General features: G+C 39.1%; 1 protein-coding gene across 8 annotated transcripts in view; it reads left to right on the top strand.

Moving 5' to 3' along the window:
* The window catches only part of LOC124162739 (cleavage and polyadenylation specificity factor subunit 6), a 76,628-nt gene that overhangs the window by 9,441 nt on the left and 48,047 nt on the right, over nt 1-19,140 (top strand). For all 8 annotated transcript variants that reach the window (XR_006865659.1, XM_046539371.1, XM_046539370.1 and 5 more), the window contains exons 4-6: nt 9,435-9,666; nt 13,107-13,180; nt 15,033-15,147. Coding sequence is in view for 7 of the 8 variants with exons in the window: in XM_046539371.1 (XP_046395327.1) it covers nt 9,435-9,666; nt 13,107-13,180; nt 15,033-15,147 (421 nt within the window). In the remaining variant the exon portion in view is untranslated. The remainder of the gene's footprint in view (nt 1-9,434; nt 9,667-13,106; nt 13,181-15,032; nt 15,148-19,140) is intronic.

Raw genomic sequence — 19,140 nt, 5'->3', positions numbered from 1 at the left:
AATCGATTTAGTTGTGATTCCGTGCCTTTCAGAGTATTACGATGGCAGAGAAAAGAAATTATTACACTGCCGCTTTCAAAACAAAAGTTATTCAGTGGAACTCCGATCTATCGTACCCGTATTGATCATTTTTCCGCATTCATCGTTCGCCGTTTCTGGTCACAAATAAGGTTCCATATAGACGATGTAATTTTTTCCCTCATCTCAAAAGTATCGTTTTTACCGCATTGATTGTTTGAAGATCGTGGTCCCGACGTATAATTTTCCCACATCAATCTTTTGACGAAAATGAGACGAAATAAATACAATGTGTCATTTATGGCTAATAACTACAGGCACCTAGATTAAATATTCCCCATGAAATGAAATTACCATTGGGAGAAACTAAAAGCCTTGGGGTAGTAGCATAAGCGCATTTCCCAAGATCCGCTATCCACCTCCATACATCTCTCGCCTCCCCCCTCTGACGCTTTCCTCTTCTCCAAAATCAAACAAAATGTCCCAGCTAGCGCAGGGATCGTATTACGAAGACCTTAGCCTCGAAAAAAATATCAAGTTACACGAGAACAATATGAACGCTTTTCACGCTCCCCCTTTTCTCACCCACTGACCTTTTTCAGCGTACCTGGTTCAAAGTTCCCAGTTTCTGGAGGTCAACTGCTGCATGAATCACCTATTAGCTCAAAAGGTGTCTAACAATGAATTTCGGTAATTGGTATTATACTTTTATTAGGCTGGAATATTTGCAATGTACTCGTAATTAGAAAGTAGAACGAGACCAAACACGACGTATTTCTAACGTTATTTAAGCATTTTTAAGCAAGGAACTAGTTGGAAAAATACGAAGGTGATTTTTGGCGAAACTCGATATCCTCGTTGCTGAGCTTCTCGGCAGTTAATGCCGCATTTTTTTCCGAAAACAGGATTTCAGGTTATTATCAGTTATCAATTTACGAGTTATACCATAAGTCTCACTTGTCAGAGTTACTGAGGAAGGGATATCGTCTCAGGATATTTTGTTCCTCCCTACTAACAATCCGAATTCATCTGCCCATCTGACGCTATGCTAATTAGAGAAGAATGGGTAAGTTGCCCTATCTTAGGGACAAAAAATTTCATGGCGCAGTCATATGGTCATGCTTCACCCCCTGCAGTATGCTCTGCGTACGCCGAACGCGATAGCATAGCTCGTACGAGTGGTTACCTACTTTCCAGGGTGGCTTGCCTTCATACCACGGAGTGTTTTCCGTGTGGGTTTAATAAAGTCAGGTTTCATTTTCACTAGTTTAATTTTATTCGTCTTCGGACCATGGCCCCACCGAAGAAACTATTAGTCGAATCAACAATAAGACCTAAGTGTCTCGATTAAGTACCACTATTCCTGTCATTACGCGCCAAAAATCCTGCGTTTCCTGGGACATAGGCAACATAGCCAAACATTCGTGCATTGATTGTTTTCCCCTAGAAAATTTTTTTTCCCATAGTGGAGTTCCAAAAAAGGGGGGGTCGTCTTAGATTCGTGCAAATACGGTATTTATCAACAATTAAATTCAGCACTATTAACCGATGCCTTCGAAAAAAGGAAGTATCTTATCTTCAAGGCAGTTTAGATAGCTAAAAAATACAATTGAGAGATTAACACTCTTAAGCAATGTCATTTTTAATAGAAAGACGAATTATCATCAAGGCAATTCTGATAAATAGTGAACAGTGAGAGATTGACTGAAAAACAAGGTCCTTCTTCTTCTTTGTACGAGCATGAGAGCACGAAACACACACTTTTGGGCGCACTACTATAGCTTTAACCAGTTCCACGAGGGGAAATAGGGGAATTGGGGCGTAGATCGCTTACGCTTCCTTTCCGGTGAGGATCAGTTGTAGAAGATACTCTGGCCAACAGACGGCGGATTGCGTCTGCAGAAACGTGGCAGGTACTTCCTCCAGAATCTCGATCCCCTTCAATGCCCAGGAACATGCGTAGCAGAGTCCTCAAGGGCCCTCCTCAGACTTTCCTCCTCTCCAGGTGCGGTCCCGTCGTGGTGCGTTTTCTTTCTCTCCTGCGCTGCTCGCTCGTGCGTCACCCTCTTTCTTTCTTTTCTGTCCGTTCAGTCTGTTCTCTTTTCTTTGTCTGACCTCTCTCTTGCTCACGCTCAGCTATTTATTTGGTTCCTCTACCCATCGTTCCGCGCACTAACGTCGTCTGCACCTGGCACGTACGGTGACTACATTAGCGGTGAACTAGGCGAACTACAATCTCACATGTTTTCACCATTCCTCTGTTCACTAATACAATCATTCAAATTCAAGAAATACAAGCAATGCAACACAGAAAAAATATCACACACTAATAAAATAAACCATCTGGCAACATATTTAAGGGGTTCCGTCACAGTATTAACAGGAGACTTGAATGTGGAATCAGCCGCATTTTGATAAAAGTTATTTAAAGAATGCGAGATATTGTTGCAAATGAACAAATGTATCAGTTTGTGAACCGTTAACGCCAGGAATATATTCCGGTTTTTGTTTTTTTTTTGTTTTTTTTTATTTATTTAAAAACCAATTTTAGGAAACAATAGCAATATTTAGGAAGTAAGATATGCCGTCGCATGTTCTCTGATAAATTCTGTGCATTTTGGTACCTTATTTGTAGAGTTTGGTTGCGTATGAGTTGAGAAAAAGGTATCTTTATGGTAGAAATAATATAGAAGATGGTTGATTAAGACAGAATAAAACCTGGACAACAGTGTGACTCTGCAGTTACTGCTTTGGGATCGATAGAACACACTTCTGATGTTGCGTGAATATTTTTGCTCTCCCAGGTAATCACCTTACATTAACTTCTGAACTTATTACATAATTTGCAGTATCAATAGCCATTCAAAAGAATGTGCACCATGAATGTGCATTCATCCAGAATGTGCACACAGAAGGCTTTTAATGGGTCATTTGGCCATCATTTTGCCAGTGAAATAGAAAATATCAAGTTGGCAGAATTCTAGAAAGCCTTACTATAACTAGATATTCCATAGTTAAAAATTCTGGATTATAATGTTTTCTACAATATCTTTTTTGCTCATATGGAATGATGCAATGACGATGATTTTCAAGTATAGAGGTACCTACACCTGACTTACAAAATAAAATTGAAATTTAAAAGAACTCTATGCTTTCACATGAATATTACATATATTATTACATGTATTCATGTGAAAGCACAAAGTTATTCTTCCTTGTGTAGGCTTTCGCGGTGTGGTGAGGATTCAGCAGACTGGTTTTTGGGGTTACTACCACGTAGATTCATCTCTGCAGACGACCAAGTTCTTCATTTTAATTTCAATAATGAAACGCTTTCACAAAGTTACACCTCAAATGATCAAAGTAAAATTGATTAAAATGCTTTGAAACCACTGAAAAATGCATTAAAATGGAAATATAATGTTGAAAACCTGACCACTGTGAGATAGTGAGAGGGAATGATTTTAAGTTTAATATCATCCACTAAATCACACCAAGCTTAATTTCTCTTCCCATTTTTTTTACTGTTTTCTGAAAATTATTTTCCAACCTTCTTTGGCAAGAGTACAATAATGAAAATTTGTGTAGCATTTGACACCATTTAGTGACTCAAAATTTTAATTTTTATCTTTGAAAAGCTGTTCCAGTCGCTGATTAGAACTTCGAAAAAATGGAAAAGGTCCTCGGTGAATTCTTCTCGGGTTTCCATCCAGATGGAAACCCGAGAAGAATTCACCGCCATCATACGCCGGGAAAAAGAGAAAAGGTCCTCATTTGGCATTTTCCAATTGTAATGCTTGAAATTTTGTCCCAGAAAAACCTTATGTCAGAATTCTTTTGTATTTTTTTATTCGAAACAGCACATGAACAATGCTCATATATTTACAGATTTAACTCTGGAAAACGGGCAATTCCAGTAAATGTAGTATAAATAAATTTTGGGCATTAATAAATGAATTTAAGTTTGAAGGAATCTACCCAAAATTTGTGGTATGCTAAGATGATGCCTATCCAAACAATACATTGGGAAAAGATTGGAAAAATCTGTGGTTATAAAAAAATCAATAATCTTGTCGTTGACAAATTTTCAATGATTAAGGTGCACAATTTTTCTGCCTCTGGACTGTTCTCAATGTAAGAGCCAATGGTATAGCTTAGTAGCTGGAAGAAAAGTAAAGATAGATGGGTAGTTGTTTATTGTGATAATACTGATTGCTTCGATAAGGTTAGTTGCTGGAGAGACAAGTAGATGATAATATATTCCAGTTTCAAAATTTTCTTACTACAAATAAACGATGTCATCAAATAGGTTCAGGAGGAAATATGCCCAATGCAAGCTTCTTTAGTAGGCTGCAATGTACCAACTATAGTCAATAATGCTATGACATTTACTTTTTCCTGCCATTATAACTGATGCTCTACCATAGTAGTGTCTTTCCATCTTGGATGCTGAATGGCTCAATCTTGTGATCGTAATCTTGTTATTTCCAGGAAATAGTCTGCGTTAGGATTTATACCTATGCATCTTAAATCATAGTGGAGATAAGGAAAACCTTTAATTGGAGGGAGGTAAATTATTGGGAATTTCCATAGAGGTGTCAGAAAAACAGAAATTTTTGTTATGTTGTGGACATGGACTAATCTATCCTGCCTTCTGTCTCATCTACAGCAGTAACATAACAATATTAAATTTAGCAAAATTCAAGACATTAATTATCTAAATGAATTTACATCTTTAATTTAATATTCCATTTTTCCTGCTGTTCTCCAATTTACATTTAGCATCGTACTTAGCTAGAAATGCTTTGACTGCTTTTTAAAATTAATTACTTTAATAAGACATTGCAGTACTGCCATTGAAATTCCATCTCCGCATACAGTGGAAATATTACCAGGTCTTACTTAAGTAATATTAATTACTTCAGCCAAATTGTGCCACATATTATGCAAAAGAAGTAATTCCATTTTGTCTATAACATTCATCACCTACTGTGTAACTCTTTGAAAGTCCAATTTCACACTGAATCGATACGATCGTTTACGGAGGATAGGTCTCCATGTATTGCTAAGATGAAAGCCAGTGTCCTGATTGAAATTTTTGGGATTGGCGCGGATCTCTATTGCTTTCTCAATTATGCGGTCCCAGTAATGTTTTGCGTGGCAAAGAATTTTTGTATCTCACAATCTAATAGCATGGTATTCATTAATGCTGTGTTCCGCCACGGCCGAATTTTCTGGTTGTGCTAATCTGAGCAACCAGAAAAGGCGGCTGGAATTCATCAATAGTATTCACCAGGAGAAATTAAAATCTGTAATTTTGTTTTTGGTACGCAACTGCCAAGGATGGTTAGAAATGCATTGCTTACTCTACTTTGGTATACACTTTCTTTGGTGTCTAATTAGTTGGATATGCTCTAAAATTATAAAATGAGGATATACTATTGAATTGAAAACACCCATGCCTTAATGCTGCATCCATCCATCGTTATCGTTTAATTAACTGCCCCACCTATGAACACCAACTCACCAGCCGACATCGCGTTATGGTGCCAATTTTGATCTTGTATCAGAAAAAAATCAGTCAGAGTCATGACATGCAAAAAATAAAGGTGAATTAAGTTGACTGCACCTACATATTAGGGAGATAAAAGTAAAATTTAGCTGAAAAAAGATAAGTGTACAAATTAACCGTAGGACTTTAGTTACTGTAAACAGCTAATTCATATTCAACATATGCTTAGCACATGTTTTTCTGGTGTATTAGAAATTGTAGTGGGGGTGTTAAATTTTCACCTCCCATGTCTTATGTGAATAGGCTATGCTCACCTGACAGAAAAGTATACTTAGCAGGAAGTATACATTTACTACTATTTATTGAATAAAATTTTAACTTTCTCTAAGTTGATCATGTGATTAAGAAACCAAGGAGGGTTTATGCATGATGAAAATTTTGTGCACGATATGTGATATACTCTGAATCCTGTTCTATTGAAAGTAATTTGTATAAGAAATCCCCTTCCAAGCATTGTTTCATCTTCCTTGAATGTTCAAATGGTTATTCCTACGGTGAGATATTTACACAATCGATTGCAGCTATTATTGATAACTGATATTTTCCTTTAACTAATTAATAATTGGGTCATATTATTGTAATTTTCTGATAATATGGTTGTTTTGATAGAAGAGCACAATTTAATAATCCTCAGCACAAAAGAAATAATTTGAATTTGCTCTTAATTTATGTAGGTAGTATTTTATGGCATTCAACATTTAGTAGTAATTTCTTTGCTGCCTATTGAATGCAAAGTTAAAATCCAAAAACATTTGTTAAAGTATGTACATGTACACCCATGTCTCGTATAGCGCAATTTCGATTAGCGCAATTTCGATATAGCGCAAATTCGTTCCTCGGGGAAACATTGCAACGCAGTGTAGCCTAATCAAAAATCTTAAACGCACTCGTGATAAAACGTGAACTTGCGCTAAGTACACACGAAATTTCTATCAATTTACGCCTATTAATATTATTTCTTGCCTCAAATCTTCTTTTTTGTTTATATATTAATCGAAATTCATTGCTGTGCAATTGCCAAAAGTATTACTCGTCATTGGGTCCAGATAGCCGGCCTACCGAAGATTTATCTCGTCTCCTTAACAGAATGGTAATAAATAATTTAGATCGTTAATTAAGCGTGGGGCTAGTGGAAATGAGTTTTTTTTTCAGCAATACGGTTTGAGACGTATTTTTGCCGTCGTAAGTTACCGGGCGATTGACTTCCAGATAGAGGGTCTTCGCTAAAGCCTTCAAGGTCATCGGTATTCACGGGGGAGAAATGGAGCGGTGGCCGAGTTGCGCATGAATAGCATCAACACATAAAAGGGTCCGCTATAGAGTCTCAAACACAATGGCTTCGTTCCCTCCCCGCAGTCATAGGCCTTCTGCGTCTCAGGAATACAGTTCAGCAGAAGAAGGTGATTCAGATAGAGCCATACAGATGAGTAAAAACCAAGAGAATATGGCAAAAAATAGGAATGAGTGTAGAAAAATCAAGAATTTATCAAGAAAAACCATAAACCTAGAAGAGGACTTGAGAGAGGTCAATTGCTTTGAAAATGGAGAGCGTCAAAGCGATATTGCGCGGAAGTTTAAACTCACGATGCATTATTCTGAATAAAGACGAAGCTAAAATATCAGTGACCTCAACCGCACCAACTTCAACCAAGCGGTCTACACATACGGTGAATCAGTACAAAAAGACGAGAGTGGTAATCGCTCCGAGACATTTAGTGAAAGCTCCGGTTGGTTCCAGAATTTAAACGGCAAGCAGGTATTTTCAGTGCGGCGATATCAGGTGAATCTGCAAATGTTGATAGCGCAGCCACCACAACATTTTCTGATGAACTCCAAGCTGTTATTGAAAGTGGCTCCTTTCCCCCTCAACTAGTTTTTAGTGTTGACGAGACGATATTCTTTTGGAAAATAATGCAATCTCGTTCATTGATTGTGAGGGAAGGAAAACCTGGGTCAGGTTTCAAAGCATTTAAAGACTTTCACGTAGCTGCTAATGACTCGGAGGACTTCAAATTAAAATGATTTATCATTCATAAACTCCGCTAGCTATGAAATGGCATTTAAAGTAGCATTTTCCTGTCATTTCGATGAGCGACAAAAGGGCCTGGGTGACACAATAGTTGTCTTTAGACTGGTTTGAAAAATCGTCAACTGCCGGCAACGCATTACGATCCCCTGAGATAGCTGATGTTAGCCCACCCGCACGACAGGATGGAATTTCGAAAGCACGTAAGAATTTTTTTAAACGTGAATAAAAGTCTTTGAATGCGTGAATACTATCTTTAAAGATGTTTTAAACTATAAATATTAATAATGTTATATAAGGCTTTTTATGGGAATATAGATGTTTTAGAGGAAATTCAATACCCAAGACCTATGCTACCAGGAACGCATCCCTATCTTCCCTATGTTAAAATGCTCTCGTATAACGCAAATTCGTATAGCGCAAAGACCCCAAGGAACGCATCCCTTGCGCTATACGAGACATGGGTGTATTGTAACTGTTTACCAGGCTTGGGATTTATGCTAATTCAGCCCTTCGCACTCATAGCACGAAGGATTTTGGATTCCTTTCTTCTCTAAATATTGAATAATTTGGAATTTGAAACGATGCAAATTGCAAGGATTAAGCATTGCTCTACATCTTGTTGATTGTGAGTGTGATTTCTGATTTCCATATTTCTGGTAGCGTCATACACTATTCATAGCTTAGGTAATAAGGAGGTGAAAACAATCGGAATTCTTTAATAATGATGGGTAAGTTAATACAAAATACTTGTGAGCAGTGTGATCCGATGGCGGGAAATAATTTTACTGAGTACTGTTCCAAATAAAAAGTTATTGTGTACCAGTTTTTCTTCTCAAGGGTCAACTTGTTACAAGTAATTAATTAGTGAAACCTGTGAAGTAAAAAAAGGAGGACACGAAGAGCATTTATTGCAAATGTTGTGTGTGTTTTAGTGAAAACCGAATTGCCTACTTTAGTTGAAGCTGAAAGCCATGTAGAAAGAACAACTTGGCTGGGACAGGGGTGATTATGTTTACGTTTGTTGTCCATCACATGAGCTCTAATTTCCTACTTTTACTGATCTTATGTTTAATGGCATTCGTAATGAGGTTTTCTTCTGTCAGGACTAGTTTATTTTTTACACCATAACCACAAACTTACAACTTTCAGCTACTTATGTAAGTTTGTTGGTATATTAATTTTGAATAATCTCTTTCCATCACACTATCCTATCTGCATTTTTTTTGTAGTTTCCAGTCTTCGCCACACGAATGAGCACTTCTTCATTTATTTTCCTTTCTGAGGAGTTAAATTAGGCTGAATGCAGTTCCATTTCCAATTCTTGATGGAGTATACACGGAGCAGATTTTGGTTAAGGATTATTATATTAAATTGCAATTATAATTATGTCACCATAACAAGCATGATTGAATGCAAAACTTCAATTGATCTGAATAAACAGCGTTCTGCTATGCCTACTATGTTATGACTGCATACCAGACCATCACAACTTTCACATGTTTACTGACTGGCCAGAAAATTCAACATGAGAAAAGGTAGAAGTTTCATACACTCTTGAATTATTTATCTCAGTATATCTGAACGGTTTTATCTGGAAATTTTTGAATACATCAAGAGTGTACCATTAACCATCTTCTGAGTTAGAAGTAGTGCCATCAGAGTACTGCTTAGCAATTCAGCTACCATAATTATGAAGATTTATCTAAATAATTCTTGTTTAATGTAGTCTTCAAACAATTAAAACCCTTGGGGAGGTAATCATGCGTAAAATGTGTCATATTAAATGTATCTCGCAATAATGAATTTTGCTTTCAGTTTGAAGCACAGTCGAAGACAAGGCCTTCACCCCAGCAAAATCAGAACCGCAACAACAATCAACAGAGGATGATGATGGGCCCACCACCACAAGGGATGAGGGGACGAATGCCACCACCTCCAGGCATGCCTCCACCCCCTGGCCAGCGTATGCCTGGTCCTCCAATGCAGGGGGGACCCCCAGGCCATCCCCCTCCCCCTCAGCAGGGTCATATGCCTCCTGGATACCCTGGTGAGTTGTTCCCTTTGACAAGTGGGTTAGGATCTTGCAGGGGATCTGCTAGGATACACCCTAATTGTGTCCTCCTGAAGGGGAAGAGGAAGGATAGAGAATATAAAGGAGGAGGTGATTATGAGCCTGACAACTCCTCCAGGGTAGGGGTAGGAGCAGAAGGAAAGACAGGAGAATTTCACACTGCCATAAAGGGGATGAGAGCTACTACTAGCAAAACCAGATTTAGTGTTCCTAGAGAAAGGGAAGATGAGAAGGATGATCCGGAGATTTTCTCTTGATTGAGCTTTTTTTTAAATTAAACTAGGCTCTTTTGTGCTGATTAACCCAAACCTGTCATCCATAGCCTCGGTCACTATACTTAAACTTGGCATAATTAGACAGATTTTTGCTCAGACCATTAGTGGAATTTTCTTTTAATCACAGCTTGGAACACTCATCAACTTTGAAAATAATTATAGTGGTCTTGCCATATCTTATGTGACTGCCACACTACCATCTTCCTGAATACTTCTTTCATGAGGAACTTAACCTTTTCATAGGTAATGGCGCTATAGTCTGTTCACTTTTTGTCTGTGGGTGAGCTTTCGTGAGAGCCTGGACACACTCGGATGATTTCGCTGATAGGGGAGGGGTACTAACAAGAGAGAGAGAGGAGGAGTGAACTCAACATTGCCAAATGTACATAGCCACCCTACTTTGTTACTGAAAACGTGTGAGTCATAGGTGGCCACAGGTATTTTGGCCCCGGCACCGAGACAATTTACCTGCACATTTGGAAGGCATTGGTGGCGAGACAATTTACCCACACATTTGGAAGGCATTTGCCTTTCACAGAAGCCCATGACATTGTCAGCTACCGCGCTGAATGAGGCACTGTTGGTGGAAGGCATAGTCACATAAAGGAGAACGCGTGAGGTTCGGGAACACTGCTCCACGAGCAGATTCACGATGTTCACTCAGCGGAGGTCTGAGAGCGACTCACTGAGGCCACGCCTACTGTTTGATGAATTGCAAAGGTAAAGTCACATGTAAAATTTTAGGTTTTCCCGGCGTATAGATTGATGAAAAATTTCTCTGGATTCCTACCGGGTGTGGTATTGGGTTAATTCTCCCAATTTCTCAGGATTCCCACCGGGTGTGGTGTTGGGTTAATTCTCCCTTATTGGGTTAATTTTCCCTAATCCTGAGAAATTTTTCTTCGTAAAGTCACATGTCGAGAGACTTTCCCTCCCTGCATTTCCACTTGCTTTGGCCACACCAGCTCAGCCGAAGAGATAAAATGAACAGAGTATAATGACTTCGCAAAGTTTAGGAACTCTGGAATACCGTATAAGCTCGTGTAAGAGGCGCACCTTTTTTCCCAGATATTGCAGCCGAAAGTGGGGGTGCGCCTCTTACACAAACTTCTTATCTTCCCCCCCTCCCCTTCACCGGTTGCAAGTTCAAAGGGAACTGAGTGGCCTTGGTTTTCAGCGTGAGTCAGTCATCTGAAACCCTGGGTCAAAATCAAGCGGCAGGCAGGGGAGTTTCTCCCTTAGTGACGTATTTTTAAAATGCTCCTGTTTGAATTTTTTGCAAGCATCGCGCCGTCACGTCGGTACCCCAGAGGTGAACATTGAAAAGATCGCGCGGGGTGATTCGCTCCGGAGCGCGCGCCAAATTTATTGCCGCGAGTGGGCATCCCGCGGCATTTATACTGCATATAGTAATATTGGTGTCAAAACCTGCGGTTGAAAAAATTCGAACGAGTGTGCTCATTGTTGGACTTAATAGTGGATAGAAGAAATCGGAAATGCTTATAAGTGAAGAGCGCTGTAGGAGAGGTCGAGGGGAAGAGGGCTCCCTCCCCTCCGTATTTAAAGCTACGAGCGAAGGAGAAAGGGAAGAACACGTCCGATCTTGCATGTGACGTCGTTGCCTTTGAAGCGAAGGGGCGAAGGCGCAGCAATGTGATATACGCAGTTTGCGTTGCCTGAGGTTCCAGTCCGTCTCGTCTTGTTTGAATGCGCTTATGCTACGCTTGTTTCTTCCGAAATTGTGCTGTTTGGACTATGTTGAATATTAATAGCCTTATTTTAGCTATAAATCTTTGTGTCAATCAATTAGAGCTCAAAAAACTTAAATGCTGTAAGATATACGTCGCGTTAGGTCTAATTCTTTTTAGAACCTCGTGCATGTCATACAATTGCTGAAAGATATCGATATATCTTCGAGCTCAGAAGGTGACTCACGTAGCATTTGACCTCCAGAAACTCGGGGAATTGAACCTGGTAGACCGAAAAAGGTCAGTTGGTGGAATGGGGTAGGGATGAAACACGTTTCCATTGTTCCCCTGTAACTTTTCCTGTGGAGTCTCGGAAAGGAAAAAAAACGGCAGAGGCATTAGCTGATGGAGAGCCGAGTGTAGTTCCGTTAGGCCCCTTGCACACACACCGATTTTGGACGGCCGGTAAAATATTGGCCGATATTTTACCGGCGAAGTGATGCTTGCACACACGCCGGATTTTTACCGGTCAAACGATACGTTGCTAAGTTTTTGAGCTGGCGCCGGCGATCCACAGTGACAATAGCCGGCAGCTAAACAGCATTTTACCGGTGCCGGCGTGTGGTCGGTACGTGTGCAAGCTCCAATGCTCTCCCATTGTTCACCATTGGAATGTGGACGGCCGATATTTTACCGGCCGTCCAAAATCGGTGTGTGTGCAAGGGGCCTTAAATCTACGACGTGGTTATTATCCTATGGCGCTGAGATTGCCCCGATTGTTGTTCAATCTCTTGGGAAAGCTCATGCCATTTGCCTGCCGTGTTTTGCCTTAAAATTTTCCACGGCTGCAATTCTATTGCAATACTCCTGCGAGAGCTTTTAAACAAAATTGTTCGTGAGTAGGACAAGCAATGTAGAGCGATGGCGTATGCAAAGAGAGGATCGGAACTCTTTCTACTCCCTCTTATGCTGCCGCAGTTATCAAAATTTCCTTTTTCAAATAGTACTGAAAGAGGACATTTCGATAACTGTCGAAATTCCAGGCATACGTCTGCAACTCCGCACGATAGGACAAAAAAAGTCGCAAAATGTTTTTTCTTTATAGCTTCGATCCTCAAAATAGGGGTGCGCCTCTTACACAAGCTTATACGGTAACTTCTTTTAAACCTGCATAGGCAACCAAGTTTTCATTTTCTAAGTTAGACCTAGTCAAGTTGTTATGAATGAGACATGTCAATCCCTCAACATGTCCTATCATATCATGAAAATGGGTGGAAAATAATTAGAAGTGAAAGTGGGGAAAGTTGTGTTGAAAGGCAGTGAATATATGTGTCACATTTAAGTGGGCACCCTGATTTATCAAAATGACACGGATTTTAGTCCCATTCATTAGATTTAATGAGTGTATAATGTTATTAATGTTGCCAAAGTTACAGAAATATGGGTTTTTCAGGCCCTCCACGTCCAGGCCCACCCCCTCAGGGGCCACCCCCACCGGGACCACAGCAAAGGCCTCCTCCAGGAATGGTAAATATGTTGCATTTGTTAATATTTTCCTGTTTATATTATGTTATTTCTTTGTTAGTCTGTGGTGTGCTACTTAGTGAAATTAGTGGAGGTGGCCCTCAACTGATTCAATTTTTGAGCTGATTTTGCCTGTGCTTTTGAAAAATTCCCCTCTCTCATTATTCACAGATTGTGTTTATTTTTAATATAAATATGCATTTTTAATCTTAGCTTGAAATTAGTCGCAATTTCACATGGCTAAACATTACTATTATGGAGTACATAGTAAAGAAAAGATTTTTAATTGCTGTATCAATATCATAATCAATACCATTGAATTCTTAAAAGCCATATTCAATAATATTCAAGAAATAAATTCACAAATTTTACTTACCTACCCCCAACAATTATACTGAAAAGATGTCATATTGTGGTGACAGGAGCAAAAATTCATGATGTGCTGAAACATTCGTTTGCCATATTGGTTGAGGAGTGATATCAGTGGGTGGTACAGCTGTCTGTTGCTTTCACTCCGTGTGAGGTGCTTTTGAAGAGTCGAGCTGATGACTGATCTTATTACATTCCTGCCATTCATTAAGGTTTTGAAAGTTTGTCATCATACATCCATTATGATACCCATTACACCATAGTGTCTTACCTACCTAACTGAGAAATGCATGTATGTAACCTTATTGTCTAAATTTAGTTTTTTTCAAAGCTAGTACGTTTTCTTTCAGAAATCACTTTTTTTGTTGGGTAAATCATGCTTGGCCTATGTGCGGATGTTACAGGTATAATTTTAAAAGATGAAGAAAATTACAATTGCTTTATTTAGGTCACTAATGCTATATGAAGTTCAATTTGTGATAGTATGCAGTAAATACTACTTTGTGTTACATAATTAAGAACCCTGTGAGCATCGGTAGCATTCAATTTTTTTGTGAGAATACATCAAAATCACGTCATTGATAAGAACTTTGTTCCATTATTTTTTGGCTGACCATTAAAAAAATATATTGCACCATTGCTAGGGGAATCAAATTTTCCTTTTATTTCTGCTACAACTCACAAAATCATTTCTATATTTCTGTACATTAAACTCCCCATTATCCGGGCTACTGATGGGGAAAGGCAGTACAAATAATTAAAAAATACGGATTATCCAAACTTTCATTTTAATTTCTTTTTATGCACACGAGTGAAGTAAATCAAACAGTATATTTGTTATCATGAAATTTTTTTGCTGCAATCTCATTTCCCCACTGCTCCATTAACTCCAGCAAATTCCCTACACCAGCAAGCTCCTAGCTGTGACTCTTGAGATCTCTTCTCCCTTCATTTGTGCTTCCACTTCCTCCACTGTCCACCTCCTTCCTCTTCCAGTACTCCCTTGCTCTCCAGTTTGAACTTGACGTTGCTGGATAGACATGCCTGAGTGAGACAAAATCTCTAGTTCCCATGGGCTGTATTCATCCGCGTGCGAGGGCAAAGCAACAATTGCGCATTTGAATGTAGAAAAATACATTAAAAGATCATAAATAACATTTTCTCAATTAGGGATTGGCTATCCATTGATGAAATTTTCTAAGTTAATCAAGAGTTTTTTTTCTTACCACTCGTGTTCTTGAGGAGACTTTGGAGTAAACTGCAAACATTCCTTGTCAGCTAGTAATTAAATAATAATGTGTAACGATGGGAAATCTAATGGAAATAATAAACCTTGTGTGTCTGTACTTCAACAGTTGATAATCCCAGTGTTTTTCTTGTCCAATTATTTTTTTCGAAACTGCAGAAAACATTGGAGTTGACTGCATTTCTAACCATTTTTTGTATGTTGTTAGTCATTAAATTGAAGGGATTTGATCACTTTCAGCCATTCCAAGTACCACCTCCAGGACAGGGACCTCCAAGGGGGCCTCCACCAGGGGGACCACCTGACCCCAGAGGACCTCCACCTCGTCCCGGGCCAGATTGGAATAGACCTCCCGGTGAGTTGTGTTCTGGCTAGCATGTTTGACACATTTCTTTTTGTTGAAAATTGAATCTCCTGAGTGATTGTGATATGCAGAAACAGAAGGGGAAACTAGACTGGATAGTTTTACTTATGATTTGGACCTTCAAATTCTTATCTCGGGTCCATATTGGTAATTAGGGGTATTTTTATATTTCTGAAAGAACAGCATTGCGGTTAATATAAACCAGGGAAATGGAAATGATACTTGTATAGTTCTTGCCATGATCCATAAATTTGATTAAGAAAAGAATATCAGAAAAACAGTGGGATTCCTTTAAAAAATTTTATGTACAGTACTGGACAAAAAGAATGATCCGCCTCTTTGTCTGGTGGATGGTGGAATTTCTCCTGTAGTTGTGACTCAGAGGAGCTGACAACACAGCATCCACTCCACTTACACGTTGGTGCATTCAGTAGTAGGACACTGTGACTAGGGCAAAAAAATGACCCTTTTTGGGACAATAAGCGGCCTACTCCTAGCAGGAGGGCAAATGATATTCTTCTTTGTCTTCCATCCGTTTTCAGATGCTGTGCATTTGTCTCTCAAAATAAGTAGTGTCAATCCTTGTAATGGCGGTGGATTCTGTGTGTGAGATGGTGAGAATCGTCTCACTGCAGTGCTCCACAATTGTCATTCTCCATTTTCAGAAATGCTTATACACCCATGTCTCGTATAGCGCAATTTCGATACAGCGCAAATTCGTTCCTCCGGGAAACATCGCAACGCAGTGTAGCTTAATCACAAATCTTAAACGCTCTCGTGATAAAACGTGACCTTGCGCTAAGTACACACGAAATTTCTATCATTTTACGCATATTAATATTATTGCTTGCATTATATCTTCTTTTTTGTTTATATATTAATCGAAATCCATTGCTGTGCAATGGCCAAAAGTATTACTCGTCATTGGGTCCAGATAGCCGACCTGCCGAAGTAATTTATGTCGTCTCCTTAACAGAATGATAATAAATAATTTAGATCGTTAATTAAGCGTGGGGCTGTTGAAATGAGTTTTTTTTCAGCAATACGGTTTGAGACGTATTTTTGCCGTCATAGGTTATCGGGCGATTGACTTCCAGGTAGAGGGTCTAAGCTAAAGCCTTCAAGGTCATCGGTATTCACGGGGGAGAAATGGAGCGGTGGCCGAGTTGCGCATGAATAGCATCAACACATAAAAGGGTCCGCTATAGAGTCTCAAACACAATGGCTTCGTTCCCTCCCCGCAGTCGTAGGCCTTCTGCGTCTCAGAAATACAGTTCAGCGGTAGAAGGTGATTTAGATAGAGCCATACAGAGTAAAAACCAAGATAATATGGCAAAAAATAGGAATGCGTGTAGAAAAATCAAGAATTTATCAAGAAAACCATAAACCTAGAAGAGGTATTGAAAGAGGTCAATTGCTTTGAAAATGGAGAGCGTCAAAGCGATATTGTGCGGAAGTTTAAACGCACGATGCCTTATTCTGAATAAAGACGAAGTTAAAACATCAGTGACCTCAGCCGCACCAACTTCAACCAAGCAGTCTACACATACGGAAAGTTCATAGTGAATCAGTACAAAAAGACGAGAGTGGTAATCGCTCCAAGACATTTAGTGAAAGCTCCGGTTGGTTCCAGAATTTTAAACGGCAAGCAGGTATTTTCAGTGCGGCGATATTAGGTGAATCTGCAAGCGTTGATAGCGCAGCCACCACAACATTTTCTGATGAACTCCAAGCTGTGATTGAAAGTGGCTCCTTTCCCCTCAACTAGTTTTTAGTGTTGACGAGACAATATTCTTTTGGAAAAGAATGCAATCTCGTTCATTCATTTTCAGGGAAGGAAAACCTGGGTCAGGTTTCAAGGCATTTAAAGACTGTTTCACGTAGCTGCTAATGACTCGGAGGACTTCAAATTAAAATGATTTATCATTCATAAACTCCGCTAGCTATGAAATGGCATTCAAAGTAGCATTTTCCTGTCATTTCGATGAGCGACAAAAGGGCCTGGGTGACACGATATTTGTTTTTAGACTAGTTTGAAAAATCGTCAACGGCCGGCAACGCATTACGAACCCCTGAGATAGCAGATGTTAGCCCACCCGCACGACAGGAGGGAATTTCAAAAGCACGTAAGAATTTTTTTAACATGAATAAAAGTCTTTGAATGCGAGCATACTATCTTTAAAGATGTTTTAAACTATAGACATTTATATAAATAATGTTTTCTAAGGCTTTTTATGGGAATATAGATGTTTTAGAGGAAATTCAATACCTAAGACCTATGCTACCAGGAACGCATCCCTATCTTCCCAATGTTAAAACGCTCTCATATAACGCAAATTCGTATAGCGCAAAGACCCCAAGGAACGCATCCCTTGCGCTATACGAGACATGGGTGTATCTTCATTGATCTATTTGTTTGAGGTTTTGTACAAATGCCTATCTCTGAGCCATGGTCATGTACTACATGGCAGCCAATGCTATGATACATGTATAACACAAGGGCTGTGTCTTCAATGTATTTAGTAGAGATCTTTATTGTTTTGGTATGCTTTCTTATCGTCCTATGAGCCTTATGTCTTGAAGGGCTTGAGTGAAGGGATGATGAAACTTGTGTTGCTGGGGACATGTTGACTGCAGGGTGGCCCCTATCCCTCCCCATTACCATAGCTAACCAAACAAACTAATTAGAGCGAATGAAAGGCAGAGAATCATTCTTACGAGAAAGTAAAGCATATCTAGTAATGAATAAATGGGAGACCATCTCCCCACCATTTTAAGGTCACAAATATATCTCAATCAAAATAATTTATTTGAAGAGTTATTTTCTTCTGCATAATTTACTCAAAGCTGCTGTCCAAAATGGCTGCTTTACTTCATTGATTAATTCTAATTTACAAGCATTTGTAATGTGAAAACAGTAGCTAATAATTCAAGATTTCTGTTTAAAATAGCGCCTGTGTTTCTGAAATTTTGGCTGCGACTTTTTCACCAAATTTTCTATTTTGTTCCCTCAAAAAGGGTGATCCTCTCACTCTCAAAACGAGCCATTTTGTAGTGAATACCTACTGATTGGTGAGGACCTCTGGAAATGGGCACATTAGAACTGACGGTGGGGAATACAGTAGTGTGAACTGATGGCCACTGGCAGAGCTTTCGAAAGTGGTGCTCCTGTTTAAACCCAAGTGGTTCATTTTTTTGTCTTGACTGTGTATATATGTGGTGAGCTTCATTGGATTTATGCATTATCGGTGGACAGCTTTTTTTGTCTCATTGCACTTGTACTCTTATGGGATTTTATAGAATACTTATGGAAGCCCGCACTATCTAGTGTCTTAGTGATGTATTTATATTTTTGAAGTACGGGAAATTACACGTAAAACTTGCAATTTAAATTTGGGAATTCCAATGTATCATCATGATTTATTATCCGTTTTTTCTTTGGAAGATTTGATTTTGGATGTAATATACAGTGAAACCTCGATTTCACATTCACCCATTTTACATTTTCCCTGATTTTTCACACTTTTTATCAGGTCCCATACAATACAGTCTGTAAACAATGATACTCTGTTTTACAATTTCCTCAATTTTGCACTTTTTGTAAGTCGAAGGTCCCGGTGCTGAATTCGCGGAAGAATGCCGACAGAGAAGCTATACCCAGTAGATTCAATCTACTTATGCTAAAATTTCATGGGAAAATGCTTTTTTAATGCGTAAAAATGATAAAGAGGGAAAATTGTTCCAGACTATTAATCATTTTTTTATTCATCAGTGGTGGCAGGGCAGTAGTTGCACGGTTATTTAATTACAGTGAGTCCTCGTTTAACGTTGTTGATTCGTTCCTGAAAAACACGACGTTAAGCGAAACAACGTTAAACGATGCAGTGTTTTCCATAAGAAACAATGTAAAAAATTTAAATTGGTTCCTAACAATCCATTTCTTTGTAAAGAGTCCAGAATTTCCCGGGCGAGAATGCAAGGAGG

Source organism: Ischnura elegans, chromosome 7 (assembly GCF_921293095.1).
Source record: "Ischnura elegans chromosome 7, ioIscEleg1.1, whole genome shotgun sequence".
Classification (NCBI taxonomy): domain Eukaryota; kingdom Metazoa; phylum Arthropoda; class Insecta; order Odonata; family Coenagrionidae; genus Ischnura; species Ischnura elegans.
This window is presented reverse-complemented; position numbering and strand designations above follow the sequence as displayed.